We start from the raw sequence: 26,575 nt of genomic DNA, 5'->3' as shown, positions 1-26,575 counted from the left end.
GCGTGTTTATGAGACAGAAAAAGAAAACCAGCAATCCTACCATCATGCAAAACAGTTACAGGTTTCTGTTTCACAGTCATCTGGCAGGACGGTAGTACTTCCCTGTGTGGTTGCTGTCTACCAACCTACTACCTAAGCTTGTAAACATGTGTCACTTAATTTACCATTCTGACAGAGTTCTTCCAGATAATCCGGGTTCCTGGCAAGTTGAAGAATAAGAGATGCTCCACGCACTTTCTCAGCCATGTCTTCATATAACATTTCCATGTAAGAATCCAGTTCATTTAAATTAGCTTGTTCAGTCATGCCATTTGGGAGACCAGCAGATGGATGATCTAAGGATACCTGACCATCTGAAAAATAAAAGGTCAGAATCAAACATTTATTTGCAAAGATAATTAGAAACCCACTACTTAATGGACCTCAATTTATTAATGAACCTCAGTTTAATAAACATCAATTTAACCCTTCAGAGTCCAGACCCCTGATCTGAAAATTGCTCTCAGGGTCCAAGAATTTAAAAAAAAAGTCTTATAGATTACAAGAGTATATTTAAATAAAGGTAATGAAACAAAAAAAAATCCCATCAGTACTTATTGAGATACAGAGGCATGAAATAGAAAGTAAATGACCGGCTGATGACAACATCAGCAACTGCCATGCACTCTACGTTTTTTTTTTTTGTCTGTTTTTCTAATGCACAATGTATATATACCCACTCGTATGCAACACAATAACCACACTAATATTGTCATCATTACATTGTTTACAAAACTTGTTTACAGAAACAAACAGGTAAAAATGTTTCAAATTACTATTCTTCTATTAAATATATACACATATACACAGTCACTGGACTTGTTCCTAGAACTGTTGCAATTTGCAGAACTCTCTGAAACATGGTGTCATGCACAGTGGTGTTTTACACTCCTCGCACATTTAACAAATATTTCTGAGTCTTTGTGGGCATTTTGTTGTATGTACATGGACAAAATATCTCTTCCGGGTCCATTTATTCTTAGGAGGAGGAAGTGGTACTAAGAAGTGATCACCATGCCTCCAATGAGAGGGTATTTGGTGATCAGTTCATGGCTAGTTTTGTATTGCAGATGTTGTGACCTGGTACTTGATTATTATTTGCCTGATGACAGATGAACAAAATTCAGCATACGGTGGTCTGTTTTCATCCAGTACATATTATAAGCACTGAGTATGGAAATGTCCAGGTGATGGAAGAAGAGTTTCGTGTACCACTTATAACTCTTGTGAACACAATCAGCAAACCCAATCTGCATGTCACATTTGTCTACCAGGTTTCACAATAGGTTCATCATCTCTCTATCCACCTTGCCAGTGTCTTTCATTTTGTTCTGGTGAATGGATGTCAGCAATATGACATCTCATTTGTCATGCCACCATAATGTCATGATGTCATTAGCAGCAAACACCTACACCTCACCACTACAAGTGCCTGCACTGAACCTGTACCACACACGTTTGTCATGTTCACATGCAGGAAATCACTAAGGGGCTTGTGTACTAGTTATCAGCATATAATGTATGCCCCTTACTGTGAAATGGTTCCATCATTGTTCTCACCACATCACCAGAGATACCCAATAACTTTCTGGTATCTTCCAGTGTTTTACTTCTTGTGTACACAATTACATCCAATACAAGACCACTTTCACAATCACAAAGCACAAACAGCTTGATATCAAAGCATTTCCTCTTGCTTGATATATACTGCTTGAATGCCAGGATAAAAATACATACTGAACTTCTGTTTCAGATACATAAACGCATTCCTAATCTTGTATATCCTGTCATTTCTGTCAGGCCTTGTTTTGTCTGAGAAGTGTACTATACGTAATGGTAGGATAAATCTGCTGACTGGGATAATATCACTGAAGGCTGGGGTAGAAACTAGGCGATCTGTGGACCAGTATGATTTGACATTATGCTTATACACATGTGGCATAAGCATTATTGTGGCAAAACACGAAAACATCTCAGCCACAGTTGTCTCCTTCTGCCAGTGTAGTCATGACTAGTGAAACCATTGTCTGCCATGGTGTAATCAAAGTATCTGTTACTTTTCCTAACAATAATTTCCATCAGAAGTTGATCAAAAAAGAGTTCAAAAAATTCAAGTTCACTTGCAGTGTTCCCAAAGATACAATATGGCAAGATTACACTGTGTCATCAAATTGAGGGGGATTGGACACAAAATTTGTATGTTGCTGCCAGTCCCAGATGCAGTCTGGTGGTGGGTACTGTGGTTATAGTTGTGGTTCTGCAAGCTGTTACTGTGGTGTGTGAGTGGTTGAGAATGCTCTGGCTCATTGACTTGTTGAGTGACGGTCATGACTCCCAGTCTCAGCTGCTGCTGGAACTGCATCCTGCGTGGCACCACCTACTGCTGCATACAGTCGAATATCCATCCCAACTGTAGCCACATTATCATCACTTTCAATGACTGTTGCTGGTGTAGGGCAACAGGAAGTACTCCAGAATGTACTTCGGAATGTATGCTATTCCAGTGGGACGGAGTGCATTCTGGAGTACTCCCTGTTGCAAAACTGAATGTGAACTAGACAGACCAGCCCTAGAAGTGGGTGGTTGAGTGTTATTTGGGTTTTCATCACTATTTCCAGCATCTTGATTGTTGCTTTCAGTTACTAACTGTTCAAAACCATTGAATTCATCTTTGCTTCCACATTCCTCACTGTCAGAACTATCACTTGGGCAGAGATTTCCATTTCACTGAGGAGTGAGGTTTTTCTGACAGCGAGGAATGGTGAACAAAGCGTACTGAGATGGCATTCCTGCTTCCATATTCCTCGCTGTTAGAAATATCACTTGGGCAGGGATTTCCAATTCACTGAGGAGTGAGGTTTTTCTGACAACGAGGCATGATGAACAAAGTGTACCGAGATGGCGTTCCCACAATGCAGTGCAGGAGCCCCACTGAAGCACACTGACCACACAAACCCATTCTCTCATATGTAGGCCTACCAGCCTTCTGGTGCTAAATTTGCAGCTAACAGAATTTAGGCACAGAACTACAGCACGAACCCTAAGTTCAAACCTGTAGTACTATGGCACAGACCATGACAGGGTTAATGGACCCCAATGTAACAAACAGATTATGGATATATAAGGGGGTAAAGGAGGTTTTGTGAGTGAGGGGCTTGGACTTCCAGCAAGCATGAGTGAGCGTGTTAGATAGAGTGAATGGAGACAAATGATTTTTAAGACTTAACGTACTGTTGGAGGGTGAGCAAGCTAACATTTATGAAGGGATTCAGGGAAACTGGCAGGCCAGACTTGAGTCCTGGAGATGGGAAGTACAGTGCCTGCACTCTGAAGTAGGGATGGTAACTTGACTCACGAAATCGTAATGACACGATTGCAAACAAACCATACCCCGGCCGGGGTATGGTTTGTTTGCAATCGTGTCATTACGATTTCGTGAGTCATGTTGACGGCAGTGAAGGGACTTGAGCTAGAGTTCGTCACGGCCACGCTAGCTGGAGATTCGTCTGTAAAAACTTGCATTTGTGGTCACAGTGGTGCCTGTGCTAACCTTCCTATGGTGTAGAAATATACCTAGTTGGACGAATCTTATTGTGGCTAGCTGGTCTAGTGGCTAACGCGACGGGCTGGAGTTTTGAGACTCTCTGACCGCGGGTTCAATCCCGGCCGGGGTATGGTAGGGATGGTAAGGTTGCAGTTTTTTAACTGTAGTATAACTACACCTCTGGCAAGACAGTGATGGAGTGAATAATGGTGAAAGTTTTTCTTTTTCGGGCCACCCTACCTTGGTGGGAAACGGCCAAGGTGTTAATAAAAAAAAAATTGCTGGATCAACTGATTCAGATGCAATGGATAAAGCTCACTGATGACAGAATTGCAAGTCACTGTTACAGTTACAAAAAAATCTAATCTCTAGCCACCACAATTACCATTACCAGCCAAGCCACACCACAACCCTCTGTCAGTACCTTAAATCAAGGGTTTTACACAGATACACGACAATGTAAGAATAGTGTACATAGTCCTTTTACAAAGTCCAAGATATATTCAGCATTTTAGGCAAGATTTAATCTACAGCGGTCCCTCAATAATCGTCCGGCCTGAAAGTCGTCCTTTCGGAAATAGTCCTGTTTTTTCGTCAAAATATTGGCTCGCAAATGGTCCGGCAACTCGCTAATAGTCCTTCGTCCCGGACACGTACCCACACTCTGAGCCGCCTCAGCCTTTCCTTCCCAGCCAGTGTGCCATTGTTTACTAGTGAGCGACGGTCCCCTCACGTGCTCCAGCGAAATATTTCATAATATTCCATTTATTTTAGTGCTTGCAAGTTATTTAAGTGCTAAATAAGCTACCATGGCTCCAAAGAAAGCTCCTAGTGCCAAGCCTTTGGTAAAGAAGGTGAGAAATATGACTGAATTTAAGAAAACATCATTGAACAATATGATAGTGGCGCACGTGTGGGCGAACTGGCCAGGATGTATAACAAATCCCGTACAACCATATCTTCCATCATTGCCAAGAAAAAGGAAATCAAGGACGCTGTTGTTGCAAAGGGGGTAAATATGCTGACAAAAATGAGATCACCAGTACTCGAAGATGTTGAGAAGTTATTATCGGTGTGGATAAATGAGAAACAATTAGCAGGATATAGTCTTATGACGTCGCTTATTTGTGAAAAGGCTAGACAGTTGCATGACGATTTGGTAAAGAAATTGCCTGCAACTAGTGATGATGTGAGTGAATTTAAGGCCAGCAAAGGCTGGTTTGAGAGATTTAAGAAGCGTACTGGCATACACAGTGTGGTAAGGCATGGTGAGGCTGCCAGTTCAGACCACAAGGCGGCTGAAAAATATGTGCATGAATTCAAGGAGTACATAAACAGTGAAGGACTGAAACCTGAACAAGTGTTCAATTGTGATGAAACAGGCCTCTTTTGGAAGAAAATGCCAAAGAGGACTGTTGCGGCCCCCTTCCAAACTAGCGGTTAAATAGTTAACCTGCCGGCCGGCAGTACCACTGGGTACCTCATCAAACCCATTGTGGGGACTGCTGAGCCGGCCTTAGAGCAGTAAGTACCTGAACACCTCACAGTACGCATCTACGCAGTAGTTACCAGAACACCTAATTGTACACATCTACTGGCAGTAGAGTATTCTACTGGCTTCTACTGGCGTTAGAGGGAGCGCTCACCGCAGCTCACTGAGTCTGTTGGCCTCAGTTACTTGACGGCCGCATTCAGTGAGCTTGCAGCATGGTGTTCGGCAAGCAGGATTAACCGAACCTCCTTGCGGTGTGTCAACTGGTCTTGAAGGCGGTGGATAGTACTCACCAGACCATCTTATGGTGTACTTCTACCGGCCTTAGAGAGTATTTACAGGACTACCGGTGATGTCTGCGGACTCACCGCCTACGCTGGTCAACTGTGGGCCGGAGTCATCTGATGCTGTTTTAGTGGGACATTACATGAAGAAAAGGTTGGAGTGTTACACTGAACTGGGCTAGGACCGTAGTGTGACACTTAGGGAAGTATGATGGAGTGGAACACTGAGATATGCTACAGGACCGTAGTGGAACACTGAGAAGAAAAGGGTGTCGTGTGACACTGAAGATGGTCAGGTTGTAGTGTACATTGAATAGTATCATGTGACTGGCCTCGAGAAAGACGCTGTGGGTGATAGTGTGCGACACAGAGACAAGGGTATCAAGAGTGACACAGTAGATATTGTGTGTGACGCAGAGAAAAGGGTGTCGTGTGACACGGAGAGTAGGAGTGTCGTGTGACACAGAAAAGGGTGTCTAGTGGACATGGTTGAGCAGGAGCGTCATTACACGGAAGAAAGGGTGTCAAGTGACACAGTTGAGAGGGAGCGTCACAACACATCACGGATAAGTGTCGTGAGAGACACGGAGCGTCATAAGGAGTTGATTGTAATTTATTATTGTAAATATGTTACGTATAATTTATTATTTTAGCATAGATATATATATATATACATATATATATATATATATATATATATATATATATATATATATATATATATATATATATATATTTTTTTTTTTTTTTTTTTTTATTATCACACCGGCCGATTCCCACCAAGGCAGGGTGGCCCGAAAAAGAAAAACTTTCACCATCATTCACTCCATCACTGTCTTGCCAGAAGGGTGCTTTACACTACAGTTTTTAAACTGCAACATTAACACCCCTCCTTCAGAGTGCAGGCACTGTACTTCCCATCTCCAGGACTCAAGTCCGGCCTGCCGGTTTCCCTGAATCCCTTCATAAATGTTACTTTGCTCACACTCCAACAGCACGTCAAGTATTAAAAACCATTTGTCTCCATTCACTCCTATCAAACACGCTCACGCATGCCTGCTGGAAGTCCAAGCCCCTCGCACACAAAACCTCCTTTACCCCCTCCCTCCAACCCTTCCTAGGCCGACCCCTACCCCGCCTTCCTTCCACTACAGACTGATACACTCTTGAAGTCATTCTGTTTCGCTCCATTCTCTCTACATGTCCGAACCACCTCAACAACCCTTCCTCAGCCCTCTGGACAACAGTTTTGGTAATCCCGCACCTCCTCCTAACTTCCAAACTACGAATTCTCTGCATTATATTCACACCACACATTGCCCTCAGACATGACATCTCCACTGCCTCCAGCCTTCTCCTCGCTGCAACATTCATCACCCACGCTTCACACCCATATAAGAGCGTTGGTAAAACTATACTCTCATACATTCCCCTCTTTGCCTCCAAGGACAAAGTTCTTTGTTTCCACAGACTCCTAAGTGCACCACTCACTCTTTTTCCCTCATCAATTCTATGATTCACCTCATCTTTCATAGACCCATCCGCTGACACGTCCACTCCCAAATATCTGAATACGTTCACCTCCTCCATACTCTCTCCCTCCAATCTGATATTCAATCTTTCATCACCTAATCTTTTTGTTATCCTCATAACCTTACTCTTTCCTGTATTCACCTTTAATTTTCTTCTTTTGCACACCCTACCAAATTCATCCACCAATCTCTGCAACTTCTCTTCAGAATCTCCCAAGAGCACAGTGTCATCAGCAAAGAGCAGCTGTGACAACTCCCACTTTGTGTGTGATTCTTTATCTTTTAACTCCACGCCTCTTGCCAAAACCCTCGCATTTACTTCTCTTACAACCCCATCTATAAATATATTAAACAACCACGGTGACATCACACATCCTTGTCTAAGGCCTACTTTTACTGGGAAAAAATTTCCCTCTTTCCTACATACTCTAACTTGAGCCTCACTATCCTCGTAAAAACTCTTCACTGCTTTCAGTAACCTACCTCCTACACCATACACTTGCAACATCTGCCACATTGCCCCCCTATCCACCCTGTCATACGCCTTTTCCAAATCCATAAATGCCACAAAGACCTCTTTAGCCTTATCTAAATACTGTTCACTTATATGTTTCACTGTAAACACCTGGTCCACACACCCCCTACCTTTCCTAAAGCCTCCTTGTTCATCTGCTATCCTATTCTCCGTCTTACTCTTAATTCTTTCAATTATAACTCTACCATACACTTTACCAGGTACACTCAACAGACTTATCCCCCTATAATTTTTGCACTCTCTTTTATCCCCTTTGCCTTTATACAAAGGAACTATGCATGCTCTCTGCCAATCCCTAGGTACCTTACCCTCTTCCATACATTTATTAAATAATTGCACCAACCACTCCAAAACTATATCCCCACCTGCTTTTAACATTTCTATCTTTATCCCATCAATCCCGGCTGCCTTACCCCCTTTCATTTTACCTACTGCCTCACGAACTTCCCCCACACTCACAACTGGCTCTTCCTCACTCCTACAAGATGTTATTCCTCCTTGCCCTATACACGAAATCACAGCTTCCCTATCTTCATCAACATTTAACAATTCCTCAAAATATTCCTTCCATCTTCCCAATACCTCTAACTCTCCATTTAATAACTCTCCTCTCCTATTTTTAACTGACAAATCCATTTGTTCTCTAGGCTTTCTTAACTTGTTAATCTCACTCCAAAACTTTTTCTTATTTTCAACAAAATTTGTTGATAACATCTCACCCACTCTCTCATTTGCTCTCTTTTTACATTGCTTCACCACTCTCTTAACTTCTCTCTTTTTCTCCATATACTCTTCCCTCCTTGCATCACTTCTACTTTGTAAAAACTTCTCATATGCTAACTTTTTCTCCCTTACTACTCTCTTTACATCATCATTCCACCAATCGCTCCTCTTCCCTCCTGCACCCACTTTCCTGTAACCACAAACTTCTGCTGAACACTCTAACACTACATTTTTAAACCTACCCCATACCTCTTCGACCCCATTGCCTACGCTCTCATTAGCCCATCTATCCTCCAATAGCTGTTTATATCTTACCCTAACTGCCTCCTCTTTTAGTTTATAAACCTTCACCTCTCTCTTCCCTGATGCTTCTATTCTCCTTGTATCCCATCTACCTTTTACTCTCAGTATAGCTACAACTAGAAAGTGATCTGATATATCTGTGGCCCCTCTATAAACATGTACATCCTGAAGTCTACTCAACAGTCTTTTATCTACCAATACATAATCCAACAAACTACTGTCATTTCGCCCTACATCATATCGTGTATACTTATTTATCCTCTTTTTCTTAAAATATGTATTACCTATAACTAAACCCCTTTCTATACAAAGTTCAATCAAAGGGCTCCCATTATCATTTACACCTGGCACCCCAAACTTACCTACCACACCCTCTCTAAAAGTTTCTCCTACTTTAGCATTCAAGTCCCCTACCACAATTACTCTCTCACTTGGTTCAAAGGCTCCTATACATTCACTTAACATCTCCCAAAATCTCTCTCTCTCCTCTGCATTCCTCTCTTCTCCAGGTGCATACACGCTTATTATGACCCACTTCTCGCATCCAACCTTTACTTTAATCCACATAATTCTTGAATTTACACATTCATATTCTCTTTTCTCCTTCCATAACTGATCATTTAACATTACTGCTACCCCTTCCTTTGCTCTAACTCTCTCAGATACTCCAGATTTAATCCCATTTATTTCCCCCCACTGAAACTCTCCTACCCCCTTCAGCTTTGTTTCGCTTAGGGCCAGGACATCCAACTTCTTTTCATTCATAACATCAGCAATCATCTGTTTCTTGTCATCCGCACTACATCCACGCACATTTAAGCAACCCAGTTTTATAAAGTTTTTCTTCTTCTCTTTTTTAGTAATTGTATACAGGAGAAGGGGTTACTAGCCCATTGCTCCCGGCATTTTAGTCGCCTCATACGACACGCATGGCTTACGGAGGAAAGATTCTTTTCCACTTCCCCATGGACAATAGAAGAAATAAAAAAGAACAAGAGCTATTTAGAAAAAAGAGAAAAACCTAGATGTATGTATATATATATATGCATGTGCGTGTCTGTGAAGTGTGACCAAAGTGTAAGTAGGAGTAGCAAGATATCCCTGTTATCTTAGCGTGTTTATGAGACAGAAAAAGAAACCAGCAATCCTACCATCATGCAAAACAGTTACAGGTTTTTGTTTCACAGTCATCTGGCAGGACGGTAGTACTTCCCTGGGTGGTTGCTGTCTACCAACCTACTACCTATATATATATATATATATATATATATATATATATATATATATATATATATATATATATATATATATATATATATATATATATATATATATATATATATATATATATATATATATATATTTTTTTTTTTTTTTTTTTTTTTTTCAACAAGTCGGCCGTCTCCCACCGAGGCAGGGTGACCCAAAATAAATAAATAAATAAATAAATAAATAAATAAATATATATATATATTCTTTCAACACACTGGCCGTATCCCACCAAGGCGGGGTGGCCCAAAAGGAAAAAACGAAAGTTTCTCCTTTTACATTTAGTAATATATACAGGAGAAGGGGTTACTAGCCCCTTGCTCCTGGCATTTTAGTTGCCTTTTACAACACGCATGGCTTACGGAGGAAGAATTCTGTTCCACTTCCCCATATATATATATATATATATATATATATATATATATATATATATGGTGAGAGAGGGGTAGGAGAGTTTCAGTGGGGGGAAATAAATGGGATTAAATCTGGAGTATCTGAGAGAGTTAGAGCAAAGGAAGGGGTAGCAGTAATGTTAAATGATCAGTTATGGAAGGAGAAAAGAGAATATGAATGTGTAAATTCAAGAATTATGTGGATTAAAGTAAAGGTTGGATGCGAGAAGTGGGTCATAATAAGCGTGTATGCACCTGGAGAAGAGAGGAATGCAGAGGAGAGAGAGAGATTTTGGGAGATGTTAAGTGAATGTATAGGAGCCTTTGAACCAAGTGAGAGAGTAATTGTGGTAGGGGACTTGAATGCTAAAGTAGGAGAAACTTTTAGAGAGGGTGTGGTAGGTAAGTTTGGGGTGCCAGGTGTAAATGATAATGGGAGCCCTTTGATTGAACTTTGTATAGAAAGGGGTTTAGTTATAGGTAATACATATTTTAAGAAAAAGAGGATAAATAAGTATACACGATATGATGTAGGGCGAAATGACAGTAGTTTGTTGGATTATGTATTGGTAGATAAAAGACTGTTGAGTAGACTTCAGGATGTACATGTTTATAGAGGGGCCACAGATATATCAGATCACTTTCTAGTTGTAGCTACACTGAGAGTAAAAGGTAGATGGGATACAAGGAGAATAGAAGCATCAGGGAAGAGAGAGGTAAAGGTTTATAAACTAAAAGAGGAGGCAGTTAGGGTAAGATATAAACAGCTATTGGAGGATAGATGGGCTAATGAGAGCATAGGCAATGGGGTCGAAGAGGTATGGGGTAGGTTTAAAAATGTAGTGTTAGAGTGTTCAGCAGAAGTTTGTGGTTACAGGAAAGTGGGTGCAGGAGGGAAGAGGAGCGATTGGTGGAATGATGATGTAAAGAGAGTAGTAAGGGAGAAAAAGTTAGCATATGAGAAGTTTTTACAAAGTAGAAGTGATGCAAGGAGGGAAGAGTATATGGAGAAAAAGAGAGAAGTTAAGAGAGTGGTGAAGCAATGTAAAAAGAGAGCAAATGAGAGAGTGGGTGAGATGTTATCAACAAATTTTGTTGAAAATAAGAAAAAGTTTTGGAGTGAGATTAACAAGTTAAGAAAGCCTAGAGAACAAATGGATTTGTCAGTTAAAAATAGGAGAGGAGAGTTATTAAATGGAGAGTTAGAGGTATTGGGAAGATGGAAGGAATATTTTGAGGAATTGTTAAATGTTGATGAAGATAGGGAAGCTGTGATTTCGTGTATAGGGCAAGGAGGAATAACATCTTGTAGGAGTGAGGAAGAGTCAGTTGTGAGTGTGGGGGAAGTTCGTGAGGCAGTAGGTAAAATGAAAGGGGGTAAGGCAGCCGGGATTGATGGGATAAAGATAGAAATGTTAAAAGCAGGTGGGGATATAGTTTTGGAGTGGTTGGTGCAATTATTTAATAAATGTATGGAAGAGGGTAAGGTACCTAGGGATTGGCAGAGAGCATGCATAGTTCCTTTGTATAAAGGCAAAGGGGATAAAAGAGAGTGCAAAAATTATAGGGGGATAAGTCTGTTGAGTGTACCTGGTAAAGTGTATGGTAGAGTTATAATTGAAAGAATTAAGAGTAAGACGGAGAATAGGATAGCAGATGAACAAGGAGGCTTTAGGAAAGGTAGGGGGTGTGTGGACCAGGTGTTTACAGTGAAACATATAAGTGAACAGTATTTAGATAAGGCTAAAGAGGTCTTTGTGGCATTTATGGATTTGGAAAAGGCGTATGACAGGGTGGATAGGGGGGCAATGTGGCAGATGTTGCAAGTGTATGGTGTAGGAGGTAGGTTACTGAAAGCAGTGAAGAGTTTTTACGAGGATAGTGAGGCTCAAGTTAGAGTATGTAGGAAAGAGGGGAATTTTTTCCCAGTAAAAGTAGGCCTTAGACAAGGATGTGTGATGTCACCGTGGTTGTTTAATATATTTATAGATGGGGTTGTAAGAGAAGTAAATGCGAGGGTCTTGGCAAGAGGCGTGGAGTTAAAAGATAAAGAATCACACACAAAGTGGGAGTTGTCACAGCTGCTCTTTGCTGATGACACTGTGCTCTTGGGAGATTCTGAAGAGAAGTTGCAGAGATTGGTGGATGAATTTGGTAGGGTGTGCAAAAGAAGAAAATTAAAGGTGAATACAGGAAAGAGTAAGGTTATGAGGATAACAAAAAGATTAGGTGATGAAAGATTGAATATCAGATTGGAGGGAGAGAGTATGGAGGAGGTGAACGTATTCAGATATTTGGGAGTGGACGTGTCAGCGGATGGGTCTATGAAAGATGAGGTGAATCATAGAATTGATGAGGGAAAAAGAGTGAGTGGTGCACTTAGGAGTCTGTGGAGACAAAGAACTTTGTCCTTGGAGGCAAAGAGGGGAATGTATGAGAGTATAGTTTTACCAATGCTCTTATATGGGTGTGAAGCGTGGGTGATGAATGTTGCAGCGAGGAGAAGGCTGGAGGCAGTGGAGATGTCATGTCTGAGGGCAATGTGTGGTGTGAATATAATGCAGAGAATTCGTAGTTTGGAAGTTAGGAGGAGGTGCGGGATTACCAAAACTGTTGTCCAGAGGGCTGAGGAAGGGTTGTTGAGGTGGTTCGGACATGTAGAGAGAATGGAGCGAAACAGAATGACTTCAAGAGTGTATCAGTCTGTAGTGGAAGGAAGGCGGGGTAGGGGTCGGCCTAGGAAGGGTTGGAGGGAGGGGGTAAAGGAGGTTTTGTGTGCGAGGGGCTTGGACTTCCAGCAGGCATGCGTGAGCGTGTTTGATAGGAGTGAATGGAGACAAATGGTTTTTAATACTTGACGTGCTGTTGGAGTGTGAGCAAAGTAACATTTATGAAGGGATTCAGGGAAACCGGCAGGCCGGACTTGAGTCCTGGAGATGGGAAGTACAGTGCCTGCACTCTGAAGGAGGGGTGTTAATGTTGCAGTTTAAAAACTGTAGTGTAAAGCACCCTTCTGGCAAGACAGTGATGGAGTGAATGATGGTGAAAGTTTTTCTTTTTCGGGCCACCCTGCCTTGGTGGGAATCGGCCGGTGTGATAATAAAAAAAAAAAAAAATATACATACACAGTGGACCCCCGGTTAACGATATTTTTTCACTCCAGAAGTATGTTCAGGTGCCAGTACTGACCGAATTTGTTCCCATAAGAAATATTGTGAAGTAGATTAGTCCATTTCAGACCCCCAAACATACACGTACAAACGCACTTACATAAATACACTTACATAATTGGTCACATTTGGAGGTAATCGTTATGTGGGGGTCCACTGTATATATATATATATATATATATATATATATATATATATGACACAGTAGTGCCAAGGAAGTTGTACCCTGTGTAGGGTCACGAATTATTATTTATTATTTTAGTAAAATGCTAATTATAATTTATTATTGTAACATGTGTATATATATTTTAAATACCTCTAGACCAAAGATTGATTTTTATATAATATTAAAGATTAATTTATTTTAACGTGTATTATGTATCCCGAACTCTTTATTACAAAATGAGTAAATCTACCATCTTTAAAAATTACTTTTTTTGTAATAAGGACCTACATTATTCAGGAAGAAAAGGCACTGCCAGGACACAAGCCTATGAAAGACAGGCCGACGCTAATGTTCTGTGCTAATGCTAGTGGGGATTTCAAAGTGAAGCCGTTACTAGTGTACCATTCTGAAAATCCCAGAGTGTTCAGGAAAAACAATGTTATGAAGAGTAAATTGTGTGTGTTTTGGAAATCTAATAGTAAGGCATGGGTCATGAGGGAAATTTTTGTAGAGTGGTTCAATGAAGTGTTTGGCCCTAGTGTGAAGAATTACCTCCTGGAAAAGAAATTGGATCTCAAGTGCCTCCTAGTAATGGACAATGCACCTGCTCATCCTCCAAACTTGGATGACCTAATTCTGAAGGAGTTTGGGTTCATCACAGTAAAGTTCTTGCCCCCGAATACCACTCCTCTCCTCCAGCCCATGGACCAGCAGGTCATTGCAAACTTTAAAAAACTCTACACCAAAGCAATGTTTGAAAGGTGATGAATGTGACCTCAGACACTCACTTGACCCTACGAGATTTTTGGAAAGAACATTTCAGTATTCTCCATTGCGTAAGCCTTATAGGTAAGGCTTGGGAGAGAGTGACTACCAGGACTTTGAACTCTGCTTGGAGAAAATTGTGGCCAGATTGTGTCCACAAGAGGGATTTTGAAGGGTTTGGGGCTGACCCTGATGAGCCTATGTCAGTTGTTAAATCCATTGTGGCACTGGGGAGTTCCATGGGGTTGGATGTGAGTTTGGAGGTTGTGGAAGAGTTGGTGGAGGACCACAACGAAGAGCTAACCAATGAGGAGCTGCAAGAGCTTCAGCAGGAAGAGCAACAGATCGCAGCTCAGAATCTTGCTGCAGAGGAGGAGGAAGAGAGATGGAGGAAGGTGCCTTCTTCAGAAATTAAGGAGATTTTTGAAATGTGGGGTAGGATGCAAAGATTTATGGAGAAATCACCCAGAGAAGGATGTTGCAAGCCATATTGGCAACTTGTACAGTGACAGAGTCTTGGCCCATTTTAGGGAAGTTTTAAAGAGACGCCAGAAACAGAGCTCTCTGGAGAGTTTTTTTGCGAGACAGGACTCCAGTGACTCTCAAGGTGGTCCTAGTGGCATTAAGAAACAGAGAAGAGAAGTAACCACAGAAAAGCAATTGGTACCCGAAGTGTTGATGGAAGGGGATTCCCCTTCCAAACAGTAATTCATCCAATCAGTCTCCTTCTCCAGTCTTCCATACACAAAGAAGAATTGCCAATGAAGGTAAGTGTTATTCTGTTAATGTTTAATTCATCATGTGCCACTGTACTGTTTATGTACAACATCTATATTTCATGTAAAAAAAATTTTTGTTTTAATACTTCTGGTTGTCAGGAACGGATTAATTGAATTTACATTATTTCTTATGGGGAAAATTGATTCGTAAATTGTCCATTTTGATAATAGTCCCACTTCTAGGAACGGATTATGGACGCTTATTGAGGGACCACTGTATTATATAAATGTATATTCTAGGTAGTAGGTTGGTAGACAGCAACCGCCCAGGGAGGTACTACCGTCCTGCCAAGTGAGTGTAAAACGAAAGCCTGTAATTGTTTTACATGATGGTAGGATTGCTGGTGTCCTTTTTTCTGTCTCATAAACATGCAAGATTTCAGGTATGTCTTGCTACTTCTACTTACACTTAGGTCACACTACACATACATGTACAAGCATATACAGTGGACCCCCGCTTAACGATCACCTCCCAATGCGACCAGTTATGTAAGTGTATTTATGTAAGTGCGTTTGTACGTGTATGTTTGGGGGTCTGAAATGGACTAATCTACTTCACAATATTCCTTATGGGAACAAATTCGGTCAGTACTGGCACCTGAACATACTTCTGGAATGAAAAAATATCGTTATCCGGGGGTCCACTGTATATGTATATATACACATCCCTCTGGATTTTCTTCTATTTTCTATCTAGTTCTTGTTCTTGTTTATTTCCTCTTATCTCCATGGGGAAGTGGAACAGAATTCTTCCTCCGTAAGCCATGCATGTTGTAAGAGGCAACTAAATTGCCGGGAGCAAGGAGCTAGTAACCCCTTCTCCCATATAAATTACTAAATTTAGAAAGAGAAACTTTCGTTTTTTTCTTTTTGGGCCACCCTGCCTTGGTGGGATACAGCCGGTTTGTTGAAAAAAAAAAATGTATATATCTCCTTGGAGAAGTGGAGAATCATCCTTCCTCTGTAAGCCATGCGTGTCATAGGAGGCAGCTAAAATACTGAGAGCAAGGGGCTAGTATCCCCTTCTCCTGTATACACTAAATTTAAAAAAAGGAACTTTTGTTTTTCTTTTTAGATCACCCTACCTCAGTGGGATATGGCCAGTTTGTTGAAAACAAAAACAAAGAAGAAAAACTTTATGAAAGCATTTTTTGGGGGATGCACTCTGCCTTAGTGGGAGATGGCCAGAGTGTTATAAAAAAAAAAATACTTTTTCCCATACTCATGTATATGACAAAGACAGATTCTAGACACATGAAGAACAGAGCCAAAATAATATTTACGAAACATCCCTCACCCTGCAAACATTACACCAACTGGTTTAATATTTTTAAAATATTATTTTAACACACCGACTGTCTTTCACCACGGTAGTGTGACAAAAAAAAAAAGTACATTCATCAATGATTCAATGAACATCTTGAAGAATCAAACACACATGCAACATTCAGGTATCTTTATTTATAGACATTTTGCCATTCAGTGGCTTTATCAATACCAATCCAAGGACGTAATGGGAAGACTATACGACTATATGCAAAAGAAAAAGTAATCAGTCCCTCAGCCTCGGTGGCTGTGATCAGAAAACAGCTCTTAGCCAATAAAACTGATCTGTGTACAAAAAAAAAAAATCCAACCAAGCAGAGTACAGTACTGCAGGCATCTTCACCATTTGTGTCTACTGTGACAAGAAATTTGCAGAAGTAACTTCTTGCAGCCTATCATCCAGGATACAGGACCATCACTTTGCATGAACAATGAGCAACACAAGCAACACTTGTGTTGTGTACAAAGATAAGATCACACACCTGATGCCCTGGAAAGATGCCAAATAAGTTATCAATGAGTGACAAAACACGATGCACATGCCTGATGCCCACCCTACACCTTGGATAGGTTTCAAGAGTTTACTATGCCCACAGCCTGGCCCTGGCCCTGGGCCAGGTTTGTCTGGTGCTTGCCTGATAAACCAAGCTGTTGCTGCTAGTGACCAACTAGCCCAATTATCTATCACAGCTTGGTTGATCTGGCACTTGGCAGAAGTACTTTTCAGGTTTCCTCTTGGAAACTAATACAATTATTCCAGCAGTGTTTCTGATATCTTGGAGACTGGTACACTTGTTCCAGCAGTGTTTCTGATATCTTGGAGACTGGTACACTTGTTCCAGCAGTGTTTCTGATATCTTGGAGACTGGTACACTTGTTCCAGCAGTGTTTCTGATATCTTGGAGACTGGTACACTTGTTCCAGCAGTGTTTCTGATATCTTGGAGACTGGTACACTTGTTCCAGCAGTGTTTCTGATATCTTGGAGACTGGTACACTTGTTCCAGCAGTGTTTCTGATATCTTGGAGACTGGTACACTTGTTCCAGCAGTGTTTCTGATATCTTGGAGACTGGTACACTTGTTCCAGCAGTGTTTCTGATATCTTGGAGACTGGTACACTTGTTCCAGCAGTGTTTCTGATATCTTGGAGACTGGTACACTTGTTCCAGCAGTGTTTCTGATATCTTGGAGACTGGTACACTTGTTCCAGCAGTGTTTCTGATATCTTGGAGACTGGTACACTTGTTCCAGCAGTGTTTCTGATATCTTGGAGACTGGTACACTTGTTCCAGCAGTGTTTCTGATATCTTGGAGACTGGTACACTTGTTCCAGCAGTGTTTCTGATATCTTGGAGACTGGTACACTTGTTCCAGCAGTGTTTCTGATATCTTGGAGACTTGTACACTTGTTCCAGGAGTGCTTCTGATATCTTGGAGACTTGTACACTTGTTCCAGGAGTGTTTCTCATACCTTCGGGTAACATCTTCAAACAATTCTGAAACACATACACGCACACACACTACTGAGCACAATCAGATCCTTAGACACATCTACACTGCATGTATTACACAAATTTCCAGTTTTTCTTTTCCATTTTCAACACTCTTTACAGGATATTTCTGCAAAACACTGAAATTTGACTCCACCTCTCGTGTTTTCAATAAGGCAATCCAGAAAAAAAAATTATTTTTGAACTGATTTTTCTAAACTCATATATGCTATTTTCTCTCTACTGTATTTTTGTCTGTGAACCTCGTGCTGTTAATACAGGAGGCCACACTTTACAGCACTTCACTTTACAGCATTCCAGTAATGCAGTGGTTTGCAATTATACCTATACTTCATTTATTCAGACTTCCTACAAAAAATATATTCACCACTTACTATAAGCTAAGGGCAAAAATATTTTAAGGTAAGTAATGCGTGTACTGTACATGCAGTTTTTAGGTCTAGTTCTATTGCTCACTTAATATATGATAGTGTAAGTATATTATTAGGCTTCTATGTGCATCTGAAAGTGAAAAAAGACTATGTTTGACTTTGCAGTGATTTTCACAGTATGGCAGTACCCCAGAACCTAACTTGATGTATAAGAAGAGGCTCTCTTGTAATTATTAATGTTCTCTTTTCCAATTATTTTATTGCAATCTATGAACTGAAGAAACCTTTTTCTGAACCTCATAAACATTTTCATGGTTTCAGTACACAGTAAAGTACAAACATAGTTTGTTCTAGATAAGTAGAGTCAGGCGCTGCAGAGACTATTCAAGAATACTGAATAATTTTGCTGCCTTTCTTTCAGTTAGGATAACATTCATCACTTCATTTGCACAGCAAATAATAAACATGTTTTATTTATATCTGAGGCAACAAATAGTGAAACTGAAGCTTAAGGAGTTCAAACTTCCCTCAGTGTTCTTAAAGAAGTGAATCACAGTGACTAGTCACGTCTAAAAATCCTTTAAAAATTACTGTTATTTGGATTACTAATAAAACTATTATTAACCTCTCACTGCCAGCCTCCAACTCCTACAACGATGACCAATAATTCTATGAAGAATCTGTTTCTAAACAACAGTTTTTTCTTGTGTGTTTCTTTGAGTTCCATTATTCATCATTGCAGAACATTTTGTGGTTGGTATTGTTCTGATGATCAGGTAATCTAATAATATAACTTTTTCCATCTCATTTCAGTAGCATATCCTGATAAAGAAGCCAAAGCTGTGAGTAGACTACTCATTAAAAATAATCCCAAATTGATAAATAGGAGACAAATTTAATACATCAGCTGTTTCCCACTGAGGCAGGTGACCCAAAAAAGAAGAAACACTTTCATCATCATTCACTTCACTGTCTTGCCAGATGCCTACTGATACTACAGTTCAAAAATTGCAACATTAACATCCCTCCTTCAGAGTGCAGACACTGTACATCCCACTGCCACTCCTCCTTCAGGGTGTAGACACTGTACATCCCACTGCCACCCCACCTTCAGAGTGCAGACACTGTACTTCCCACCACCACCCCTCCTTCCTTCAGAGTGCAGACACTGTACTTCCCACCTCCACCCTTCTTCAGAGTGCAGACACCATACTCCCCACCACCACCCCTCTTCAGAGTGCAGACACTGTACTTCCCACCTACACCCTTCAGTGTGCAGACACTGTACTTCCCACCTACACCCTTCATTGCGTAGACACTGTACTTCCCACCTACACCCTTCATTGCGTAGACACTGTACTTCCCACCTACACCCTTCAGTGTGCAGACACTGTACTTCCCACCACCACCCCTCTTCAGAGTGCTGACAGTGTACTTCCCACCTCCACCCTCTTCAGATTGCAGACACTGTACTTCCCACCTCCACCCCTCCTTCAGAGTGCAGACACTGTACTACCCACCACCACCCCTCCTTCAGAGTGCAGACACTGTACTTCCCACCTACACCCCTCCTTAAGAGTGTAGACACTGTATTTCCCACCTACACCCCTCCTTCAAAGTGCAGACACTGTACTTCCCACCACCACCCCTCCTTAAGAGTGTAGACACTGTACTTCCCACCACCACCCCTCCTTCAGAGTGCAGACACTGTACTTCCTACCTACACCCCTCCTTCAGAGTGTAGACACTGTACTTCCCATCTACACCCCTCCTTCAGAGTGCAGACACTGTACTTTGCACCTACACCCATCCTTCAGAGTGTAGACACTGTACTTCCCACCTCTACCCCTCCTTCAGAGTGTAGACACTCTACTTCCCACCTCTACCCCTCCTTCAGAGTGTAGACACTGTACTTCCCACCTCTACCCCTCCTTCAGAGTGCAGACACTGTACTTCCCACCAACACCCCTCCTTCAGAGTGCAGACACTGTACTTCCCACCTACGCCCCTCCTTAAGAGTGTAGACACTGTATTTCCCACCTACACCCCTCCTTCAGAGTGCAGACACTGTACTTCCCACCACCACCCCTCCTTCAGAGTGCAGACACTGTACTTTGCACCTACACCCATCCTTCAGAGTGTAGACACTGTACTTCCCACCTCTACCCCTCCTTCAGAGTGTAGACACTCTACTTCCCACCTCTACCCCTCCTTCAGAGTGTAGACACTGTACTTCCCACCTCTACCCCTCCTTCAGAGTGCAGACACTGTACTTCCCACCACCACCCCTCCTTCAAAGTGTAGACACTGTACTTCCCACCTCTACTGCTCCTTCAGAGTGTAGACACTGTACCTCCCACCTCTACCCCTCCTTCAGAGTGTAAACACTGTACTTCCCAGGTGGCCCGGTGGCCTGGTGGAGGTGGCCCGGTGGCCTGGTGGTTAAAGCTCCCGCTTCACACACGGAGGGCCTGGGTTCGATTCCCGGTGGGTGGAAACATTTTGACACGTTTCCTTACACCTGTTGTCCTGTTCACCTAGCAGCAAATAGGTACCTGGGTGTTAGTCGACTGGTGTGGGTCGCATCCTGGGGGAGAAGATTAAGGACCCCAATGGAAATAAGTTAGACAGTCCTCGATGACGCACTGACTTTCTTGGGTTATCCTGGGTGGTTAACCCTCCGGGGTTAAAAATCCAAATGAAATCTTATCTTATATTATCTTATCTACCCCTCCTTCAGAGTGCAGACACTGTACTTCCCACCTATACCCCTCCTTCAGAGTGTAGACACTGTACTTCCCACCTCTACCCCTCCTTCAGAGTGTAGACACTGTACTTCCCACCTATACCCCTCCTTCAGAGTGTAGACACTGTACTTCCCACCTCTACCCCTCCTTCAGAGTGTAGACACTGTACTTCCCACCTCTACCCCTCCTTCAGAGTGTAGACACTGTACTTCCCACCTCTACCCCTCCTTCAGAGTGTAGACACTGTACTTCCCACCTCTACCCCTACTTCAGAGTGCAAACACTGTACTTCCCACCACCATGACTCAAGTCCGGCTCACTGGTTTCCCTGAATTCCTTCATAAATCTTTTGGCATAAATGAAAGAAACTTAAATGTGCATCAATAACAGAGGGGGGGGGGTCACCTTATTGAAGAATATGTTCATATTAAGAGGTCCAGGAACTGTAATAAACTGAGCTTTTCTCTAAGTAACATTCATCATCATTGAAGGTTTGAAGTTGCTCAACAGAGGCAACCAGTATTAAAAGTTATAACATGAAACCAAGTATCCCAATTTCTATAATAAATTTGCACCAACACAGCCCAAGACCAATCACAACGCTGAAACCAATAATCCAAAATTATTTTTACTATTGCAGATTTACTCTTTCTTTTTAACTCACTGACTGTCTCCCACCGAGGCAGGGGGACCCGAAAAAGACACTTTCACCATCATTCACACTACCCCTGTCTTGCCAGAGGCACGCAGATACAACAGTTTAAATGTCCATCTAAACAGTAAATATTCCAAACCCCTCCTTCAGAGTGCAGGCACTGTACTTCCCACCTCCAGGACTCAAGTCCGGCTAACTAGACTCATAATGAATCTTCTTTCCTATAAGATGCATCATTCTTTAAGGATTTAAGCTGTTCAGAAAAGACATTCTCAAGTTATTCCAAAGAAAAAATAACCCAAAACTTGATACACTATAATATTTGCAAATTGGTAACTACACACTCCATGAACCTTCATCTCAGTAGGAGACACCAGAGTGAAAGTTTGAAGCTGATCAAAAGAGGCATTCTCAAGGTATCACACAGAAACCAAAAATCACATACAGGTTTATAAAATGGACAAAAGGACAGTTACCCATTAATGGTTTTGGAGATTATCTTCTCCACAACTTGGTCTCAGATCTGATCTCATAGTTTGGAAAGGAAATATTACAGGATTTAGACCTATTACAAAAAAAAGCACATTATGAAAGTAAGGCATGTGTATGCTGATGGTCAAAGACTATGATTTATCTCTCATCTTACATGTGAATGAATCACAAAGAAACAATCAGCAATCCTGCCAGAGTGAAAAACAAAAAATAGCTGGTTTCCATTTGAGAAGACAGTTATCCCTCACTGTCTGGCAGTCTACTACCATGAGCTGCACACGCTACCAACAACTTCAACCATCCACTAGTTATGGTGCATCAGGGATGGAAATCTGAAGTCAGTAGGGTGAGGTATTCTCCAGTTATAAATGAAAATCTTGGAGGAAAAAAAATTTCCAACCTATGTAAGTTCCCTTTTCAGGTGATACCAAACACTACCAACACAGAACAGTACGTACTGTATTTGTTATTTAATTGTTTAGTTGGATAAGTCTGATACAATGAGAGAAAAACATTAAACATCAAGTTGTGTCTTTGTATATGAGGAAAAAATCTCATACAAGAGGAGGAAACCATCCAACCTTCAGCAGTGTCTTTGTGAAAATGGAAAAAATTATCACACAAGAAGAGATAAGTTTTGCACCTTCAGCAGTGTCTTGTGTGACAAGGGAAAAATTATCATACAAGAAGAGGTAAGTATAGTGAACCTTTAGCAGTGTCTTTGCGTGAGAGCAAGTAGGTGATGAGATGTTGAACTTCGTTCAGTTTAGATGGATGAATCAGCTTGCACTTGTCCACCACTTCTCTTGCAAGTACTGCAATGTCTGTGTTGTTGTCCAGACTCTTCAACCGAATGATTTTTTGACATTCCTGAAAATTTAAATGGTTAATGAGTTAAAAATTATATTTTTCAGTGTGCTTTAAATTCATGACCAAAAACAATAATAATGGCTTCTAAGCCTACACTATAACTTTAATTTACAACATTTACCGTATCTGCTTACTCTTAAATTTTGAGTTCAATTAAAAGGATTCTTATACAATAGTACTGCAGTTCAGTACTCATTACAATGGTACTGCAGTTCAGTGCCCATAACAAACAATGGTGCTGCAGTTCAGTGCTCACCACAATGGTACTGCAGTTCAGTGCTCACCACAAAGGTACTGCAGTTCAGTACTCATTACAAACAATGGTACTGCAGTTCAGTGCTCACCACAAACAATGGTGCTGCAGTTCAGTGCTCACCACAAACAATGGTACTGCAGTTCAGTGCTCACCACAAACAATAGTACTGCAGCTCAGTGTTCACTACAAACAATGGTACTGCAGTTCAGTGCTCACCACAAACAATGGTACTGCAGTTCAGTGCTCACCACAAACAATGGTACTGCAGTTCAGTGCTCACCACAAACAATGGTACTGCAGTTCAGTGCTCACCACAAACAATGGTACTGCAGTTCAGTGCTCACCACAAACAATGGTACTGCAGTTCAGTGCTCATTACAAACAATGGTACTGCAGTTCAGTGCTCACCACAAACAATGGTGCTGCAGTTCAGTGCTCACCACAATGGTACTGCAGTTCAGTGCTCATTACAAACAATGGTACTGCAGTTCAGTGCTCATTACAAACAATGGTACTGCAGTTCAGTGCTCATTACAAACAATGGTACTGCAGTTCAGTGCTCACCACAAACAATGGTGCTGCAGTTCAATGGTCATTACAAACAATGGTACTGCAGTTCAGTGTTCACAAACAATGGTACTGCAGTTCAGTGCTCACCACAAACAATGGTACTGCAGTTCAGTGTTCACTACAAACAATGGTACTGCAGTTCAGTGCTCACCACAAACAATGGTACTGCAGTTCAGTGCTCACCACAAACAATGGTACTGCAGTTCAGTGTTCACTACAAACAATGGTACTGCAGTTCAGTGCTCACCACAAACAATGGTACTGCAGTTCAGTGCTCATTACAAACAATGGTACTGCAGTTCAGTACTCATTAGAAACAATGGTACTGCAGTTCAGTACTCATTACAAACAATGGTACTGCAGTTCAGTACTCATTACAAACAATGGTACTGCAGTTCAGTACTCATTACAAACAATGGTACTGCAGTTCAGTACTCATTACAATGGCACTGCAGTTCAGTACTCATTACAATGGTACTGCAGTTCAGTACTCATTACAATAGTACTGCAGTTCAGTGCTCATTACAAACAATGGTACTGCAGTTCAGTACTCATTACAATGGTACTGCAGTTCAGTACTAATTACAATGGTACTGCAGTTCAGTACTCATTACAATAGTACTGCAGTTCAGTGCTCATTACAATAGTACTGCAGTTCAGTACTCATTACAATGGTACTGCAGTTCAGTACTCATTACAATGGTACTGCAGTTCAGTACTCATTACAAACAATGGTACTGCAGTTCAGTACTCATTACAATGGTACTGCAGTTCAGTACTCATTACAATGGTACTGCAGTTCAGTACTCATTACAATGGTACTGCAGCTCAGTGTCCATTACAATGGTACTGCAGCTCAGTGCTCATTACAAAGGTACTGCAGCTCAGTGTTCATTATAAACAATGGTACTGCAGTTCAGTGCTCATTACAATGGTACTGCAGCTCAGTGCTCATTACAATGGTACTGCAGTTCAGTACTCATTACAAACAATGGTGCTGCAGTTCAGTGCTCACCCCAAACAATGGTGCTGCAGTTCAGTGCTCACCACAAACAATGGTGCTGCAGTTCAGTGCTCACCACAAACAATGGTGCTGCAGTTCAGTGCTCACCACAAACAATGGTGCTGCAGTTCAGTGCTCACCACAAACAATGGTACTGCAGCTCAGTGCTCATTACAATGGTACTGCAGCTCAGTGCTCATTACAATGGTACTGCAGCTCAGTGCTCATTACAATGGTACTGCAGTTCAGTGCTCACCACAAACAATGGTACTGCAGTTCAGTGCTCACCACAAACAATGGTACTGCAGCTCAGTGTTCACTACAAACAATGGTACTGCAGTTCAGTGCTCACCACAAACAATGGTACTGCAGCTCAGTGTTCACTACAAACAATGGTACTGCAGTTCAGTGCTCACCACAAACAATGGTACTGCAGTTCAGTGCTCACCACAAACAATGGTACTGCAGTTTAGTGCTCACAACAAACAATGGTACTGCAGTTCAATGCTCACCATAAACAATGGTACTGCAGTTCAGTGCTCACCACAAACAATGGTACTGCAGTTCAGTGTTCACTACAAACAATGGTACTGCAGTTCAGTGCTCACCACAAACAATGGTACTGCAGTTCAGTGCTCACCACAAACAATGGTACTGCAGTTCAGTGCTCACCACAAACAATGGTACTGCAGTTCAGTGTTCACTACAAACAATGGTACTGCAGTTCAGTGCTCACCACAAACAATGGTACTGCAGTTCAGTGTTCACTACAAACAATGGTACTGCAGTTCAGTGCTCACCACAAACAATGGTACTGCAGTTCAGTGCTCACCACAAACAATGGTACTGCAGTTCAGTGCTCACCATAAACAATGGTACTGCAGTTCAGTGCTCACCACAAACAATGGTACTGCAGTTCAGTGCTCACCACAAACAATGGTACTGCAGTTCAGTGTTCACTACAATCAACTGAGTTATACACTCGAGAAAATCCCTGAGACTTTCTCTCTCAACACATTAAGCAAGTGAACACTCATGAACACTCTGACTTTCTCAATTTACTGACAATTGTTTAAGATATAAAATCATACAGAACATCAAATCCTTCTCTTGATTCCAATCATTCAAGGTTTGTCTTTGTGTCTAGTAGCTAGTACATTACAGTAGTACATAGTTACCTTCTTGTCTCCCAGCATGGTGACCTCCAGTACAGTACATAGTTACCTTCTTGTCTCCCAGCATGGTGACCTCCAGTACAGTACATAGTTACCTTCTTGTCTCCCAGCATGGTGACCTCCGGTACAGTACATAGTTACATTCTTGTCTCCCAGCATGGTGACCTCCAGTACAGTACATAGTTACCTTCTTGTCTCCCAGCATGGTGACCTCCAGTACAGTACATAGTTACCTTCTTGTCTCCCAGCATGGTGACCTCTGGTACAGTACATAGTTACATTCTTGTCTCCCAGCATGGTGACCTCCAGTACAGTACATAGTTACCTTCTTGTCTCCCAGCATGGTGACCTCCGGTACAGTACATAGTTACATTCTTGTCTCCCAGCATGGTGACCTCCAGTACAATACATAGTTACCTTCTTGTCTCCCAGCATGGTGACCTCCGGTACAGTACATAGTTACATTCTTGTCTCCCAGCATGGTGACCTCCAGTACAGTACATAGTTACCTTCTTGTCTCCCAGCATGGTGACCTCCGGTACAGTACATAGTTACATTCTTGTCTCCCAGCATGGTGACCTCCAGTACAGTACATAGTTACCTTC

General features: G+C 41.6%; 1 protein-coding gene across 2 annotated transcripts in view; it reads right to left on the bottom strand.

Moving 5' to 3' along the window:
• Kap3 (kinesin associated protein 3) overlaps window positions 1-26,575 on the bottom strand; it is a 107,576-nt gene that overhangs the window by 68,561 nt on the left and 12,440 nt on the right. For both annotated transcript variants that reach the window (XR_011391008.1, XM_070079748.1), the window contains exons 3-4: window positions 22,804-22,966; window positions 165-353 (exon numbers count right to left, since the gene is read on the bottom strand). Coding sequence is in view for 1 of the 2 variants with exons in the window: in XM_070079748.1 (XP_069935849.1) it covers window positions 165-353; window positions 22,804-22,966 (352 nt within the window). In the remaining variant the exon portion in view is untranslated. The remainder of the gene's footprint in view (window positions 1-164; window positions 354-22,803; window positions 22,967-26,575) is intronic.

Source organism: Cherax quadricarinatus, unplaced genomic scaffold (genome assembly GCF_038502225.1).
Source record: "Cherax quadricarinatus isolate ZL_2023a unplaced genomic scaffold, ASM3850222v1 Contig12, whole genome shotgun sequence".
Lineage (NCBI taxonomy): Eukaryota > Metazoa > Arthropoda > Malacostraca > Decapoda > Parastacidae > Cherax > Cherax quadricarinatus.
Note: the sequence above shows the minus strand (reverse complement) of the source record. Positions and strands in the feature narration are given on the sequence as shown.